This window comes from Dama dama, chromosome 21 (assembly GCF_033118175.1).
Source record: "Dama dama isolate Ldn47 chromosome 21, ASM3311817v1, whole genome shotgun sequence".
NCBI classification, from domain to species: domain Eukaryota; kingdom Metazoa; phylum Chordata; class Mammalia; order Artiodactyla; family Cervidae; genus Dama; species Dama dama.
In genome coordinates this window covers 37,826,545-37,846,059 of record NC_083701.1, presented here as the reverse complement: position 1 = coordinate 37,846,059, position 19,515 = coordinate 37,826,545, and the positions used below count along the sequence as shown (strand labels likewise).

The 19,515-nt window shown below is 37.0% G+C and overlaps 1 protein-coding gene across 1 annotated transcript in view; it reads right to left on the bottom strand.

Moving 5' to 3' along the window:
* Positions 1–8,854: 8,854 nt before the first annotated feature.
* Positions 8,855–19,515, bottom strand: part of PI15 (peptidase inhibitor 15) — a 36,025-nt gene continuing 25,364 nt past the window's right edge. Inside the window, exons 3-6 of the mRNA XM_061123514.1 lie at positions 19,198–19,316; positions 18,052–18,184; positions 17,816–17,931; positions 8,855–15,004 (exon numbers count right to left, since the gene is read on the bottom strand). Coding sequence (XP_060979497.1) covers positions 14,869–15,004; positions 17,816–17,931; positions 18,052–18,184; positions 19,198–19,316 — 504 coding nt within the window. The 3' untranslated portion in view covers positions 8,855–14,868. The remainder of the gene's footprint in view (positions 15,005–17,815; positions 17,932–18,051; positions 18,185–19,197; positions 19,317–19,515) is intronic.

Below are 19,515 nucleotides of genomic sequence, written 5' to 3'. Positions count from 1 at the left end.
ATAGGATCTAGTTGTTTACATTATGAAGTTATATTTTGCCAAAAATCATTAAATTTACTTAAGGGGACCAACTCTTACATTACAATCAATTTCTAAATTTTTACTAAATAAAAATAAACCTGTAGCTGATTCAGCTTTAAAAATACCTCTTAGTAAACATAAAGTATAGCAGGGATCACATATGGTTGTAAGAGCTGAACATTAAGAAGGCAGAATGCCAGGGAATTGATGCCTTTGAACTGTGATACTGGAGAAGATCCCTGAGAGCCCCTTGGACAGCAAGGAGATCAAACCAGTCAATCCTAAGGGAAATCAACCTTGAATACTCAATGGAACGACTGATGCTGTAGCTGAAGCTCCAGTATTTTGGTCATCTGATGTGAACAGATGGCTCATTGGAAAAGTTCCTGATGCTGGGGAAGATTGAGGGCAGAAGGAGAAGAGGGCGTCAGAGGATGAGATGGCTGGATGGCATCACTGATGCAATGGACATGACCTTTGGCAAACTTCGGGAGATGGTGAGGGACAGGGAGGCCCGGTGTGCTGCCGTCCATGGGGTCGCAAAGAGTCAGACATGACTGGGTGACTGAACAACAACACAGCATTGAACCATTTTTAATATTCTCAATTCTATGTCAGTTATTCAAACTCTTAGTGTTTCTCTTCAGCCTTATTCTGAAATATCTTTCAGAAAATTGCCACCCACTTGCCAGTACACCTGAAGAATGAATTAATTGCATTACTTTCTCAAAGATTGGGAAATCGAAAATCATTCACATAGTCTCTGTAACATGCGCTGACTATCACTTCTGTATTTAATATAAGTAATGCAAAGGAAACACTAATTGTTCCTCTGATATAAGTCTTCTAAGTTCCTCTAAGTTCTCAACAGAAGTGTGCTGCTACAGATAGTTACGAGAGTGGCCTCTGTTGGTCACTCATGTACCTGCGGATCTGTGACTACAGCAGAAATCCTGTGGCAGTTGACTTGACCACAGCCTTGCCTAAAAGCATTGACTACTGCATGAGTGAATGCAGAGGTGACCCTAGCATAGACCTTGGAGTAAAATGAAAAGGTTTTTAGAAGGTTTATAAATATACAGCAAGGGAGGGTAGGAGGTAAATGCAACAATAGAAATACAGATCAAGTGCTATTGGTGCTCAATAGAGACAGTACAGGTTTCAACTGTGGGAAACCAAAGATCTCCAAACGAGGTAAAATTAAAGCCATGTGAGAAGAGTTTGTGTTATGAAGGACACACATATAACACATATGCATACACATCCAGACAATGTAAACCACCTAAGACCAGAAAGAAATGTTGGCAAGTGTTGGTTAGGGTATGAGTGATGTCCGTCAGAAAAGTCGTGTAAAACATAGCAGGAGAAAACTGTAAATATAAGCCTTCTCCTCTGCATAAGAGAAGTTAAATGAAGGAAATGTTGTTTGCATTTATTTGATAATAGGCAAGATGCAAAGGAAAGTATTCTAACAAGGGAGTTACATGTCAAGGCTGGCCTCAGAAAGACTCATTTAGTAATAAATGTAATTTTATAAACTCAGTTAAGAACTTCATTATTTCTCAACTGAACCATTGAACATCCCATTCTGTACTCTCCTTGGCCATTCTGTACTTCTCTTCTGGCCTCAGAACCCAAGGATAAGAGTTTTAAAAAATGGAATGAATTATTGTTTTGGATGCAGCAGAAAGGTTGAAGAAAATAAATGCTAGCTATTTTTCAATAACTGTATCACAGAAATCTTCCCCAGGCAGTTTTGTCTGATGAAGAACAACAAACATCATTATTGTATTTCCTCACATTTCACCTCCTCAGTGAGATCTTTCCTGACCATCATATCTAAAGACACCTCCATCCTCTCCCTCCTTCCTCTGTTTATTTTTCTTCATAATAATTATCTCCACTGGGATTTTAATTATGTATTTAGTGGTTTGTTTGTTTTTCCCCTTGTCACTGCAGTGTAAGGTTCTGGTGGGTGGTACTTAGTCTGAAATTTATTTTAATAGTACCTGACATGTAAAATGTGCCTGATAAATATTTGTGGACTAAATGTATTAAAAGACCTCAAGGATTAAGTCTAGGCTTTTCCTGGTGACTCAGATGGTAAAAGAATCTGCCTGCAATGCAGGAGACTTGGGTTCGATCCCTGGGTTGGGAAGGTCCCATGGAGAAGGGACTGACTACTTACTCCAGTATTCTTGCCTGAAGAATTCCATGGACAGAGGAGCCTGGTGGGCTACAATACATGGGGTTGCAAAGAGTTGAACACGACTGCCGTGTGTGTCCTTTCAAGGATTAAGTGGATAACCAGGATCTGAAGTCAGTGAATATAAATGGCAAATTTATGATTCTGAGTAGTGAGGGTCTAAAAAGTGATAAGACAGTGACTATCTGTTGTGTTATCCTGGGCTTGGAAGAAGGACAAAAATACAAGAGAAAGAAAGGATGAATGACAGAACTGGGTCTTAATGAAAATGGTCTCTCTGACTCTGTATGGCCTATTCAAACATAGTAGCCAGAGAAGTCCTTCTGAATGTATCAGATTATAACACTGTCAATGACTTTCCATTTCATTCAGAATAAAAACTAAAGCCCTTGCAATGGTCTGGCCCACCTAACCAGGGATTCCATGACCTCTTTGCCCTCCTTCCAATACTGCTTTCTTTCCTCACTCCACTGAGTCTGTGGACACAGCAGGCCTCAGGGCTCCCTTCTTCTTCTGCCTGGAAACTTTTTACCCAGAGGTCCACATGGTATGTGCCCAGGAATAGATTCCACATGGCTATCTCCCTCAAATCTTTCACATCTTTGCTTAAATGTTACCATAGTTGGGCCTTTCCAGACCCCATATGTGAAACTGAGTCCCCTCCCTTCCCACAGTTTCCATGCCTCATCCTGCCTGCTCTTTTCTCCATAGCATCTATTAACCTCTGATAACATTCCATGTCTTATGTATTTGCTCATTATTGATCTTCCTCTCCAAAATGTAAACTCCGTGAGGCATGAATTTTTATCTTTTGTTCGGTGCATAGCTCCCAAAGAGTATGATACATAGTTGAAAATAAAATATACCATGAAGAAAATGTGTGACTGTGCATAATTACAACAATATACAAGAATGAGCAGCCTATATGGGAGTTTGATGCATCAGTCAGACTTGTATGGGAGTTTGATGCATCAGTCAGACTTGTTTGGTTTTGATTTTCCACTCATGAATGTCTCTATCAATGATTCTTACTTAGTGGTATTACTCCACCCTTACGCCTCCAGGAAGGTGCTTAAGAATGTATACAGGTAATTTGCTTGTCACATTTTGTGGAAACTGGAGAAGATTCTATAAGGCATTTTGTGTTTTGAGGATTCAGGCATGATAAATACCTATTGGGAATGGGAGTCCAGCACAACAAAATATTTTCCCACCCAAATGTCAACATCATTCCTATTGAGAAGCACTACTGAAAAATCATGTTTCCTTATCCATAAAGATAACAAAGGTCTACCTGTTACTATTATGAGGCTGCTTATTAATAACTAGAAAAATATTAAAAATACATAGACATTATATTTTATTTTAGGAATTATTTATAATTTACCTGACAGCATTAATATAAATATTATTTATATCATAATTATACTATATAATATGATTTGTCATTTTGTTTTCTATCTCCAAAAAGGTATCTCATGTTCTTAGACTTTTTTTTCTATGTGTTTAAATTGGTTTACTGTCTTAAGTTCATGAATCCAGTTGAAATAGAATTCTTACTTCCTCTGTGTTATGTGTTCAGCACCTCACTAAAGCTACAGGGAAAAGACCCAGATTTCAACCATAGCAATCAATTCTATTATTTCCTGATTTGATTCAAATGGAATCAGTGAGCAAATGCAGCCCTTCACATACTTCTCAGTTGTTCTTTTTTCCCCCTCTGGCCTATTCTCATTCTTCAGCACAAATGGTGGAGGAAAGGCTGAAGAACTCCTTGCTCTTCTCTCAAAACCTGCATAATTTGCCTCATTCTTCTTCAAATAAAAATGAAGTCTTATCTATTTCTGCAGTGTAGTGGTTGCCACATTCATTTGACATATGAGGGTGAAATCAGGGGCCAACATAAAAATGTCTCTTCAAGCAGTCCATATCTTCAGTTCAGTTCAGTTCAGTTGCTCAGTCATGTCTGACTCTTTGCGACCCCATGAATCGCAGCACACCAGGCCTCCCTATGCCTCACCAACTCCCGGAGATTACTCAAACTCATGTCCATTGAGTGGGTGATGCCATCCAGCCATCTCATCCGCTGTCGTCCCCTTCTCATCTTGCCTCCAATCCCTCCCAGCATCAGGGTCTTTTCCAATGAGTGAACTCTTCTCATGAGGTGGCCAAAGTATTGGAATTTCAGCTTCAGCATCAGTCCTTCCAGTGACACCCAGGACTGATCTCCTTTAGGATGGATGGACTGGTTGGATCTCCTTACAGTCCAAGGGACTCTCAAGAGTCTTCTCCAACACCACAGTTCCAAAGCATCAATTTTTCAGTACTCAACTTTCTTCACAGTCCAACTCTCACATCCATACATGACCACTGGAAAAACCATAGCCTTGACCAGACGTACCTTTGTTGACAAAGTAAAATGTCTCTGCTATTTAATGTGCTGTCTAGCTTGGTCGTAACTTTCCTTCCAAGGAGTAAGCGTCTTTTAATTTCTTGGCTGCAATCACCATCTGCAGGGATGTTGGAGCCCCCCAAAATAAAACCTGACACTGTTTCCACTGTTTCCCCATCTATTTCCCATGAAGTGATGGGACCAGATGCCATGATCTTACTTTTCTGAATGTTGAGCTTTAAGCCAACTTTTTCACTCTCCTCTTTCACTTTCATCAAGAGGCTCTTTAGTCCCTCTTCACTTTCTGTCATAAGGGTGGTGTCATCTGCATACCTGAGGTTATTGATATTTCTCCCAGCAATCTTGATTCCAGCTTCTTCCAGCCCAGTGTTTCTCATGCTGTACTCTGCATAGAAGTTAAATAAGCAGGGTGACAATATACAGCCTTGACGTACTCCTTTTCCTATTTGGAACCAGTCTGTTGTTCCATGTCCAGTTCTAACTGTTGCTTCCTGACATGCATACAGGTTTCTCAAGAGGCAGGTCAGGTGGTCTGGTATTCCCATCTCTTTCAGAATTTTCCACAGTTTATTGTGATCCATACAGTCAAAGGCTTTGGCATAGTCAATGAAGCAGAAACATGTTTTTCTGGAACTCTCTTAGTTTTTCGATGATCCAGAAGATGTTGGCAATTTGATCTCTGGTTCCTCTGCCTTTTCTAAAACCAGCTTGAACATCTGGAAGTTCATGGTTCACATAGTGTTGAAGCCTGGCTTGGAGAATTTTGAGCATTACTTTACTAGCATGTGAGATGAGTGCAATTGTGCGGTAGTTTGAGCATTCTTTGGGATTGCCTTTCTTTGGGATTGGAATGAAAACTGACCTTTTCTAGTCCTGTGGCAACTGACGAGTTTTCCAAATTTGCTGGCATATTGAGTGCAGCACTTTCACAGCATCATCTTTCAGAATTTGAAATAGCTCAACTGGAATTCCATCACCTCCACTAGCTTTGTTCATAGTGATGCTTTCTAAGGCCCACTTGACTTCACATTCCAGGATTGCCAAATTCAGACTTAAATTGAAGAAAGTAGGGAAAACCATTAGACCATTCAGGTATGACCTAAATCAAATCCCTTATGACTATACGGTGGACGTGAGAAATAGATTTAAGGGGCTAGATCTGATAGACAGAGTGCCTGATGAACTATGGATGGGGTTCATGACATTGTACAGGAGACAGGGTTCAAGACCATTCCCATGGAAAAGAAATGCAAAAAGGCAAGATGGTTGTCTGAGGAGGCCTTACAAATAGCTGTGAAAAGAAGAGAAGCAAAAAGCAAAGGAGAAGAGGAAAGATATTTCCATTTGAATTCAGAGTTCCAAAGAATAGCAAGGAGAGATAAGAAAGCCTTCCTCAGCGATCAATGCAAAGAAATAGAGGAAAACAACAGAATGGGAAAGACTAGAGATCTCTTCAAGAAAACTAGAGATACCAAGGGAACATTTCATGCAAAGATGGGCACAAATAAGGACAGAAATGGTATGGACCTAACAGAAGCAGAAGATATTAAGAAGAGGTGGCAAGAATACACAGAAGAACTGTACAAAAAAGATCCATATCTTAAGTTAACCGTTTAGACTGCATGGATCTGTTCCCCAAAAGACATTAATTTAATTCTGATTTTAGCTTCAGATTTTTTTAAGTCATTTAAGAGATAAAATATATTGCTTTTCTGAGACAATGGGGTTGGTTAATTGCTTTTGTGGTAAACTAATAATGTTAGCACATACTTACTAGGGATAGAGAACCCATAGATATTTTGTCATGTTTAAGAACACCATGAAAAAATTATAGTGATGGTTAAAATAATGATTTTTTTTGTTTATTCCTTATCAGGAAGAGTGTGCATGCAGTTCTTTACATAATTACTTCATTTAACCTTTACAACTGCGTTCATTCATTGGTCTGCCTAACAAATATTTATTGGACACTTCCCTAGGGTCTGGACATACATCAATAAATATAGCAATAAACAAGCAAGTTTCCTTCCTTCAAGAGGCTTACATTCTGTTGGGAGAGATATGGAGGGCAAAAAAGTGTCAACTGGGAGGGGCCCCATATTGACGTGAGAGAGAAAGAAACCCTTGTGACTGTCTGGGAGAATAATGTCCCAGTCTGTTGGTAGAACAAGAGAAGAGTCTGAGGTGGGGATGAACTTGGCAAAAGGGAAGAAGAGAAGTCGGTGCAGAGTGAGCTGCAGGGAGAATAGGAGAGAAGGATGTTGGAGAATGAGGTAGAAGCCAGCCAAGTCAGAAGTGGTGATAAAGCACTGTGTTTTATTAAATGCCTGGGATGTCTTTGGAAGGTGTTGTGTAGGAAAGTCATTAGATGTTCTTTATTTTCAAAAAGAGCAATGCAGATGCCACATTGTGGTGGGCTGTCAGAGAGAAAGGTAGAAGCAGAGAAACATACTGGGAAGCTGCCAGCCTTTAGACCTGGTTCCTCCAAACTGTTTGGTTGTGCACCCTTATTTGTAGAAAGTTCTGGATCTTGCACTCGCACTATATACAATATAAATATACCACATGCTAATAGATACTAGACAGTTTTCTATGCACTAGTATGTGTGCACTATGAAATAGAGATAAGTAAAATATTTAACAAATGTAGGGACCAGAAATCAAATTGCCAACATTCACTGTATCATGGAGAAAGCAAAGGAATTCCAGAAAAACATCTACTTCTGCTTTGTTGACTACACTAAAGCCTTTGACTGTGCGGATCACAACAAACTGTGGAAAATTCTTAAAGAGAATGGGAATGCCTGATCACCTTACCTGTCTCCTGAGAAACTTATATGTGGATCAAGAAGCAACAGAACTGAACATGGAACAACTGGTTCAAAATTGGGAAAGAGTACAACAAGGTTGTATACTGTCACCCTGCTTATTTATTAATAACTTATATGCAGAGTACATCATGTAAAATGCTGGGCTGGATGAATCATGAACCACAAGCTGCAATTAAGATTGCTGGGAGGAATAACCACCTCAGATATGCAGATTGTACCACTCTAATGGCAGAAAGTGAAGAGGACCTAAAGAGCCTCTTCATGAGGGTGAAAGAGGGAAGTGAAAAACCTGGCTTAAAATTCATCATTCAAAAAACTAAGATCATGGCATCTGGTCCCACCACTTCAAAGCAGATAGAAGGGGAAAAAGTGGAAGCAGTGACAGATTTTATTTTCTTAGACTCTGAAATCTCTGTGGATGTTGACTGTGACCATAAAATTAACACACTTGCTCCTTGGAAGGAAAGCTAGGACAAACCTAGAGAGCATACTAAAAAGCAGAAATATCACTTTGCTGACAGAGGTCCAAATAGTCAAAGCTATGGTTTTCCCAGTAGTCATATATGGATGTGAGTGTTGGACCATAAAGAAGGTTGAGCGCTGAAAAATTGATGCCTTCAAACTGTGGTGCTGGAGAAGACTCCTGAGAGTCCCTTGGACTGCAAGGAGATCAAACCAGTCAATCCTAAAGGAAATCAACCTGAATAATCATTGAAAGGACTGATGCTGAAACCTAAGCTCAAATATTTTGACCACCTGATGAGAAGAGCCAACTCATTGGAAAGAGTCTGATGCTGGGAAAGATTGAGGGCAAGAGGAGAAGGGGGCGGCAGAGGATGAGATGAGTAGATAGCATCACTGACTTGATGAACCTGAGTTAGAGCAAACTCCGGGAGATAGTGAAGGGCAGGGAAGCCTGGCATGCTACAGTTGAGGCTGCAGACTTAGCAACTGAACATCAGTGGTGAACTGGCCTGGGAGCTCTCCCGTCTCACCAGAGGGAAAATTTGCCTGCTGCAAGGCAGAACCATCTGTAAAACACTAGCCTTCTTGGTCGACTAGTGACCAAACATGGTGCATCCCCCCGCAGGAATGCCTATGGTTTCTCTTCTTGCCCTCAGTATGAAACATGGAAATATTTATGTTCAACTACTGCAGTTTTTCTCAGCCAGAACTTCTTAACATAGTGTTGTTCTCCTCTTTCTCCATGAAAATGTCTTTTACATTGGGATCTCAAAATATTTTGTGGAATTAAATACAAAAAGAATGGAAGAAGGAAGGAAGGAGGCAGGGAAGGCAAGGAAGTTTACTATTGTAAAACTATTGAAAATCAGGAAATAATTAAATTCGTCATTATTAGTTGAAATCTTAAACACAAAACAATTAATTATAATATTTTATTGAAGGAAAAATAATATAGTGGGGCTCAAAAAGCTACACTTGTTATGCTTTATAAAGTCAGAGGTTTACACAGGCTTTATGTATGTACATATTCATGACATTATATCACAACATCAAAGGCACCTTCTACTGCCACAGTATTAGGTAATGAATAAAAAATATGAAATTAATCTTTTAAAAAATCTAAAATGATACAGTCTATTTTAGGATTATGTACATATTTGAAACATTCAGATATTTTTAAACACGTTCTATGTGCATCACAATTATCTCTAATTCTCAAAATATTATGGTACCAAAATTCTGTTTGTCAAATAACAAAGCACAAGATACTGTAATCTATAACCAAGCACCAGTTAAAATCAGTGTTAATGCTCCATCAATTAGTTTGACTTCTAACACATGCAAAGTGAAGTGAGTGATTAATAATTTAGATAACCATTGCAAAACTTTTAGGGTCTCCATTTTTTTGTCTTTAATTAGTTGATTTCTTTTGAGAAAATGGGGAGAACTGGATGACTTTCATCAATGTTTTCCTAGTGGTTTTATGGAATCCTAGGGCTCTTAGAAGAAACTTCCAAGGCACTGGAGAAGGTTTAGTCCATGTTATGCATGTTATATATCGGAGCTTTGTATAGGATTGAGATCATACAAAGGGTTTATTGCTTTAATATAAATTTGAAAATACTAATATGGGAAACTGCTTTAAAGTATATTTCATTTGGTTATGCTAACACAGTTTAAGAAATATCTTTGTCGAAACAAATTATCACACTTAGTCAACTGCACAACTCAAGTGAAAAGTTATCTAAAAATGTTACCTTCATTAGTTAACAGGGGATATAATCCTAAGTTTTTAGGTATATTTTTAAGTCCAGAAGGAATTTGAATGGAACAATAAAATGTAATCATTAGCTCAACAGTATGACCAAAGAGCATTATCAAATTATAGATCAACAAGTAAAAGTGGAGAGAGAATCTTTTGATATATGAAATTGTTTTAATATATAAAAATAAATGATCACTTCTGAAAGTGAAACACAGAGTTCTGTTCACTAGTTTTACCTATTATCGTATTTATGATGTAAACACAATTAAAAATATATTTTATTAATACCTAGTTTAAAAAAAGAACACTGTAATAAGCACCTCAGGACTAGAATGCCATAAAAAATTATTATTATTTAGGAAAATGGATGTCAATATATATGTATTACTCTCCTAGAAAATTATGTAAATAGAATCAAGCATCTTTAATGCCATCAGAGTTACAGAGTATCCAAGAATTTAATATTAGGCAACTTAAATTTTAATTGAACTGAAGAAATGGTTTTATTGGCAGGCCAAGTTGCCATCAAGAATTTGTTCTTATGACCACCAGAGGGCGCCAGTGCCTGAAGCACGCTTGGTGTGGGTGTAATCTAACCTTTAGTTGATAACTTGAATTTTACATTCCAAGGTTAAAAATGCTTTTTAAAAAGATGGATAACTTCTAAGAAATATATTTACATTCTTTAATACCCAAATAATGTTGGATTATTATATAAAAACAGAGCGCACTGGCTTATTTTGTTTAAGATTCATTTAACAGGACGTTATTAATATTTCTAAATCAGGAATTGAAAGGACAACATTTGTAACTATGAATAAAAAGAAACTTCTTAACCTACTACCACTAACAATTCATTTAGCACCACATATATAGCACCAGAGTAGATACTGATAGTTCACACTTATTAAAAACTTGAATTGCAAAGAAACTTCAAAATTAAAGCAAGTATATGGTGGTTGTAATGACTTTTCAGCACCATTAACCAGTGAACTGTGTAACTTTCTAAGTTGTTGACTGACCTCTCATAAGTCAAAGTTGGAAGATGAAATAATTTTTAAAAATCATTTTGCATGTGTTTAAATGTCTTCCCTCACACATATAACAATACAAAAATATGCAAGTATAAAACAAAGATATTAGACGTTGATAGAAATCTAATTTTACTCTTCCTAAACACTTCCGTGGGAAACAGCTTCCTCCCATGCAAGATTGGCGTCCTATGCTCCTGTAGAACATTGGGAATGTTGTTATACAAGGGGAGAAAACAGACCCCGGTGTAAGCATGACTGTTCCTTCCTGAACACACTCAGATCATCTGTTTAACTTATGTGTTCACTTAATAAGCAGGATGTGAACACAGAACACTTGAACTGGCCTAAATATGTTTTCGATTGCTTATGTAGATGTTATAAGTTGATCTAACACAAGCATATACTAATGAGAAAAATATATATTGCTTCAATTCAAATATTCTGAGTAAATTATAATGATTGAATTTTCCCTACTGTTTGGTCAGCTCTGTGCTAAAACTTCATGGAACTTTCAAATGAGTATTTCCACAAAAGTTTCAGATGAACTGCCAAGTGAACTTGGTAGGGAAGTCCTAACGGACTGCGGAAGTGATGCTTCTTAGACTACTGGACAGGAAAAAAAAACAACAAAACATGATAACAATGAAAATTGTTTCTGCCACATTTTAAAAGCAAACTTACCTACCATAACCAGGAACATTAAGAGTGTGCCTACACAACTCAAATACAATTCTGTAAAGGAATCCATCAGTTTAACAGCTCAACTCGTAATTTTTCCAGTCTTTTGATGACATGGAAGCCAAAAAAAACTGATGTTATGACAGATTTTTTTTAAATTTTTCTACTGAATAAAGGATGTAATGAAAAATCCATACCAAAAATAAAAATCAATGCTGTAGAATATGTATGCCAATCGCCATTTCGAATGAAACCTATTGAAATGAAAACCTCCATACTATTTAAAGCTGCTCTTATGAAATAGCTTATGCCCAGACCCTTTTTCCCTCTGGGAGTTACAGTGAGAAATAGCTATCCTAGCACCATTGTTGCATGCTGTGAAAAGTATGACACTCTGGGTTGATTCAAGCAAATGTTCATTTGCTTTAGCCTAGCAAATAAAACATTTCACATGGCCACTTTATATTACTAACTTTAAGAAGCACAGATAGAATAACAAATATACCCGTTACATTTTCAGCTGAGTTGTTAAGTTATAAATAAACTTATATTTGGAAAGGACTGTTGTGTACAAGTTTATGAGTATGTGGTTCCTAGTCTTAATCTGTTATATTTGGTGCTTTATCTGGATTGTTGATGCACTCAAAGCTTTGTATCTAAGACATTTTTGTCTTAATGAAACATGGAAAGGTGAGGTTCTTCTAATTCTTGCAATACTAGACTGTTGTGTTAATTCTAAAAACCCATTCATATAAAAACTTATTACACTATAGCCATTATATAAGAAGCTGGTATAAGCACACAAAGATAAGACAGAATTTCTGCCAAAGAGGAGCTCATGAAAGACTTAATTTTATCGCAAATAAAAGCTTCACAATATTAATGATAATTTTAATATTCATGATTTTCTATTAATATGGTAATTTTACCTTCAAATGAACTTCTGTGAATCAAGTGGCAAATATCATCATTCTTTTTCAGACCTGAGAAATCAAGCCACACAGGTAAACCAGCAATCGGATGGAACTGATCATAACCTTTTTTGGTTTAATAGTTATTTTACTACTTCTGTAGAACTAGTTTAGGAAACTCAAGAAATACTATCTAGATAAAGCAAACAAATATCCCACTAATGAGCTTTCTCTCCAGTTGCCTGTATATATTAGCTAAAAGTTGATTTGAGACCTGACTCTTCCTGTTGTTTCTGTTCTTCACATTAGTCTCCAAAAATACTTATTTTTAATAAAATCTATATATGTTACCACAAAAGCAAAGTCGTTTGATAGGAAAACATTTGGTCAGATTCAGTGTGTGAAAGAAATCTGGCCAATTATTTGTCATCATGAAAACCTGAACTCCAGATGCTGGATAATCCACCATTGGATTTAATTAATTATCTGTCATCTTTCAATGAATCTACACTAAGCAACTGCAAATGTGTATGGAATTTTAAACAAGTAGCTTCCTTCTGTTATTTGTACTCTGGAACTAACTGTGTTTACTGATTCTGTAATTCTACTGCAGCATTATATAACTTGAAACACACACACACACACGCACATGTACATGCATGCACATGTAAAATGTAATGTGTTAAGTGTCTTGATCCATGTGTTGAATTTCTCCTCTCTGAAAGTGATTTGGAAATAAGCATTCCCAAAATCACATGAGTGAAATTTTCACAGTGACTTTGACTTGCTTTCCACCATGCTTCACTTTTGGGGCTTCCCAGGTGGTTCAATGGTAAAGAATCCACCTGCCAATGCAGGAGACACAGGAGATGCAGGTTCAATCCCTAAGTCAGGAAGATCCCCTGAAGAAGGAAATGGCAGCCCACTCCAGTATTCTTGCCTGGATTATCCTATGGACAGAGGAGGCCAGTGGGCTACAGTCCATAGGGTTGCAAAGAGTCAGACACTGCTGAAGCGACTGAGCATCCACACATGCAAACTTAATGGAGAACTGAAAAATATTCTTCTACTTAGATATGGTAATAAAATTTGGTAATTAGTGCTTAGAAAATCATCTGAAGAGGCCCCTTTCACAAAATCATAGCTGTTTGTGGTGTGTACATGAGATTTTCCACATGATGCTCCAGGACCACCATGCTGAATAGACTGTTTCTCATCAAATGAGGACAAGCAGAACGATGGAGACCAGGAGATATCCTTGGAACCTGCACTGTTTCTTTCTGGTATCCCTCACCTCCTGCTCACAGGCTTCAAGGTATATTAATCCTTTAGGATATGCCTTTCTGAGGCTCTCCGTGTGTGTTTGTGTGTGTGTGTGCGCGCGCGCGCGCACGCGTGTGTGGTAACACTATTTCCGTGGTTTTGCATGCCTGTCTCCTGAATCTTACTTCTCTTGGACCTTGTCAGTTCACTTAGGTCTTGCTTTCCACCTCCCAAAACAACTATTTACACTCACAGGTGTTCATTCTTCCCTGCCTCATTTAGTTCCAAGCACTATAGCTACATTTCATGCTAACCAGGAGAACCTACATATTACATGGCATGGCCTATCACCTATTCCGCCTACATGTGAACATCGTTGGGTTCCCTTCCTCAAATTTACATGAAAAATCAATTTGTTAACAAATAACATTTTTACAGCAAGATATTGAGTTGGCCAAAGAGTTCACTTGTTTCCCCGTAACATCACAGAAAAACCCAAACAAACTTTTTGGACAACCCAATAATTAGGCTGCATTATTTCCTGAATATTTTTGTGAGCTTCTTGAAGACAGAAATTTTGTCTTATTATCCTTGCATGATCAGAACATAACCAGCAGAGTTCCTTGCCCATCATAACCACTCCACACATGATTACTGGTTCAAGAAAAGAGGTTAAGCAAAATAAATGCATTCAACCTTACAAAAATTGAGAATATCTTTTGGTGGACCCAAATAAAACAAAATATTTCCAGAATGAAATCTGTGGTTCTTAATTACATTGTTATATCTAGGTATCGTGGAGTTTTATTAGTAGTTTGCAAATGATCAGTTTGGGTTATTAAAGAAATGGGTGCAGGAGATGTCCTACCACCTAACGTATTGTTTAGGATTTTAAAAAAATTCCTCCAAGATAATTACAAAATCATATTATCTATGTATTACATCATCTATGTATGTGTATTTATAGGCCAAATATATGTTCTATTTGTTAGAAATGTAACATAATTTCTTTGGAAAACAAGCTTTGGAATTGGATGCATCAACTATGGCAATACTACATACACAGTATTTTAATTTAGACTTAGAGGTCAGAAAATAGACATGGATGTTTGATTACCTCAAAGGATTAAACAAACATACAAGATAAACACTAATCTTTACAATGAATAATAAAAGGAAAACAAGATTATGATAAAATATGTATAATATGTGCAAAACTCAATATATATATATGCCTATGATTCCCAGAAACCATTGTACTTCCTGGAGGAAAAGATAAGCTTATTTAAACCAATACAGGTAGTTTGACGTTACACCTGGAAAGCAGAGATTGTCAGTACAAGACCCTCCGTAACTTGGAGGGCAAGCTGAACATGGTACTCCTACTTTATATGGTGCTTCTCCGATCCAGTTGCCCCTAGGAAAAAAAGAAGACAGCATAAGTGTTACTTGCTCATTTTTTAAAGTTTGATTGTCCTTAAGCACATGATCACACATTGACGTGTGATGACATTTTCAGAAGTGTGTCATTTTTAGAAAAGCACTGAAAGTTACATCCATTTCTTATTTCTAAAGCAATTTATTCTATATATCTTACTTTTAAATTCTTTCTTTCTGAGTAAGTTACTATCATGTTAATTTACAATAATTTACAAAGCATGGTGACATTATTTGTCAACACACATCTGACTTGATGCTCTATCCATCACCACTGCTGCCTCTTTCCTACTGCAGCCTTCCAGAACACATACGCTGTGTCCTCCTAAATGTACTTTTTAAAAAGTCATGCTAGTACTATTATAAAGATGGTAAAATATATACAAATACATACATATATACACACATATATAAGTGTGTATGTGCTCAGTCGCTCAGTTGTGTCCAGTTCTTTAGGACCCTGTGGACTGTAGCCCACTAGGCTCCTTAGTCCATGAGATTTTCCAGGTAAGAAAACTGGAATAGGTTGTCATTTCCTTCTCCAGGGGACCGTCCCGGTCCAGGGATCAAACCCTCCTCTCTTATGTCTCTTGCATTGGCAGGTGGGTTCTTTACCACTAGTGCCACCTGGGAAGCCCATGTACGGTATATATACAATTTGGGGAGGCTTAGAAATGGTGACATGAGCAAGAAGTTGTCAGCACAAAAAACAGGTTCTAAGTGTTCAAAGGATTTCTTTCTAAAGTTGAATAGATTCTCAATATTCATAAAATGAGACACAGAAAACTCGGTAAGAGAATAATGGCTTACAGAAGCAACCATTAAAGATGATTCCAAAACATTTTCCCATATGTAAACTCACAGTTATAACTTTTAGCAATACTGTTAATTTTTAAAAATAATGCTAAACACAGTTAACTGAATGTTGTCAGTATTTTCCTTCATCTTGATGGCCATAATGATACACCAAATTTAGCATTTAGGATTAAAACAGTCACAATGTCTTACTGTTACTAAACTCTTTTAGCTATGACAGAGGAAGCAATGAATTTATTTTCCATAGCATGGTGACTAGTAACTACAGTGCTAACAGATAACCACAGAGCCATAAGTGTGAAGGAAACTGAATGGAGAAAATGCGGTGTGTTGATAGTAAAAAGTCAGGGTTGAAGATAAAACAACAGTGGAAAAGCTAAAATACTGAGCCATTGGGGAAGCCCCATATTCAATAGTAAATCAGTCAATGGATAAACATATTATTCGTCCTTTTAATTTTTATCCTTTCAGGCTAATTCATTTTCATTCTCTCATTTCTCTCTCTTTCCCTCCATCACCTCCCCCCACCCCTCCACCACCCAACCCTGTGTTTCATTTTTCCCTGAAAAACAGGGAGGCTTGAGATAACTTCATGCTGGTATTCAACTAACAGTCAGAATTTTTAAACTTTCTCCACTGCCTGTTTCAAAAAATGGTTCTCTGTTACAGCAAATACACCATACTAACACAATATCTTAATCTCTTAGACATAAAACAATCAGACATCTCATCAATAATATTGCAAAAATCCCATCATTGGCCAAAAACAGAACAGCCAAATGAATGTAATAAAAGCCTCTTTCACTATTTGAGTACTGCCTGGCCTATTTATGTCAAAAAGGAGAGTTAGAGTCTTAATAGGAAAATATAAGGTGCATAACTGAAAATATCAAACAAATGCACAGTTTTAATGCTTTTCATGATGCAGTCACATTTTACTTTCCAAATATTACTATTCTAATAACTGTGGAGAGGGGACCATTGGGAAAATCGCTATTTTTCTAACTTTGCAAAAACACTGCCCCTGGCATACGACCATATGAATGAGTAATGCAGTTATTTGTGAAACGTTTTCTCATTCCCTCCCCATACTGGCAAAGCTGGAGAAAAATCTTTGTTTGGGACTTACTTTGGAAGACACCAGGCGTGTCATAAATCCTTTGCACATTTTAGTATTTACTCCAAAAGGGAAAAGACTCATGTATAAATAATGGAACACTTTATCCAAAGAGTCATTGTTATCAAAAAGGCATTTTATCAAATGTTAACAAATGTTTGTTTATCCTCATAATTTAAAGAATGCTCACAAATATAAAATACAACTATACTGTATAATATTTGATCAATTTTCACAATATGAAATATATAATTTTATGTGTGCCACAGGATGAAATTACTGAATTTTTTTGTACTGAAGTTTAGATCATGGCACAGCTTTCATTAAAAAGATGTCATTGCATTTAAATTTTCCCTTCTGATTCTCTATGCCTCCTTAACCACCTATGGAAAAAAAAAAATTGTGATTTTAATTCTATCCTTAAAAGAAAGAAGAAGGGCTTGTTTTCTTTTCCTAGTGAAAAAGTTAAGCCAACATTCTAGGAATGATTGATGAGAATACTGTAGTGTTGATAAATTCCCTAGAAGATCCTTGCCTGAGACTTTTATATAAGCTATCAAAAGCCTGGAAGTACATGTTTATTTTATAATTACCAGGTCTAAAGAAAGATGAGGAGGAGAATTTAGTGAATCTCCAAATCACAAATTGTCTTGCCCAAAATTTTAATCTAGAATCCTTGTGAAAAGAAATCTTTCAGCTTTTAACTTTTCAGATAACACGAGAAGACGGAAGATTTGAGGATCTGAGCTTGTTAGTTAAGTCTTACTCATATTATTTACCTGTCAAAAGTATCTATCAGACTGAAGATATTTAACATCATTAAAGATTCCAGGAAGTAGAAGCCAACCATATACTCACTTTGGGGCATAGTTGCATACCAAATAAACTGCACGGCGCCATACAGCTCCCCAGACATTCATGTTTTGACAGGTATGAATTGCACATCCTATTCGATTGGAGGTGGCCCAAACCATCTGAGAAAGTAAACCGATATACCATTATTAGAATCAGGAGTTAAGAAAACGCAGGTTCACCAAAATAGAAAGAGCATTTTTTTAAAAAGAATGAATCAGAACTGAACAAGACAAAATAACCTGTGTATAATGTGTGCACATGGGGCCGAAACATCTCATAGGACACCGGGGATTGCAATCCTGGGGATATGGAAAGGCATAGTCTTTCACTTCATCATACCATGGCTTGACCAACTGGAGAATAGAGCGGTATCTAAATATCAAGAAACACAGTGAGAACTCACAGCACAGCAGTGGCAATGTATGGGGGACTCACATTAAATTACAAGTTAATTGTTCTTTTGCAGTCTGTTGATGGCAAATCAAGAGCATATCCACTCCCTCGTAATTACCATCACCACCCAGCAGAATCCTCTATTCCTCCCAGTAGAGCCAAGCATGAAAACGTTCAGGCCTGGAGCAACTGATCCTGTATTTGTTAGTATGAGTCTGGTTGTTTCAAAAAGAGAAATGCAAATCTTTCAGGAAGTATCATCTTCACCTTGTTTTACCAATGTCAGAAATGTCTTCCATTGGAATCTTATATGTAATTAAAAATTAGATATTAAAAAAAACCCTGTGATACTAGACTCAGAGTGTTTTTTCCCCTTAAAGTTGTATCATTTTAATTTAATAAGAATACACCTGATTTTTCTCCCCTATATGGAAGGGAATGAGTCTTTGAATGTTGGATGATGACCTCTCACAGTGTAGAAAAATTATCCTGTTATTGGAAGCAGCTTCATTCACAGTTGTATATACTTATATGCATATATACATATGCATATAAATATATGTGCATATGTATATATACATAATGTGTAAATACATTGAATTTGTATAACACATATATAGGAATATGCAAACATGGGAAAGCTGCATACACAATAATGGCTTCTGCCACTATCAAGGGATTTTTCTGAGCTCGAAGAGATAGGATAAGGATACAACCTGATTCTTTCAAAGATTCTGTGAGATTAGTGTAGAATAGATTAAGGGATGGTGTTCCAAGGGTGAAAGAGAAAACGGAGTTTTTTGGCTCTTTTAAAAATTTAAATAATTTTTGAAGACATCTAAAACAGTCATAGGCCAGTTATCAGTGGCTGACATATAGTGAGTTCTCAGTAAATACTTGTAGATATTACTTGAAATTGGTGCTACTAACACTTGGAGTCCACAGGCAATAAAGTTATCTGGATAAATGGTATCAGCGAAACTATCTCTTACCTTCCAGTTCGTACAGATAGATTTTGACCCAAAAATCTCAATAAGTAAGAAGGTCCATGGTCCCAAATGCAGGTAGCTGCCCAAGCCTCTGCAGACTTTGCAAGATTTTCATCCCAAACCTGTATAAGCGGAAAAAACCCTTCAGCTCACTGGGTTTGCTAGTAACAAACAAAAAGAGGCAAGAAAGGATGCTACCATTTCCTAAAATTCTTTCTCTTCTACTTCCTGACTAAAAGAAAGCAAGATTAGGTCATTGTTATTTAAAGTTCTACAATACAGTATGGTTATTCCTCAAAATCTTTATTGTTTTAACAGTGT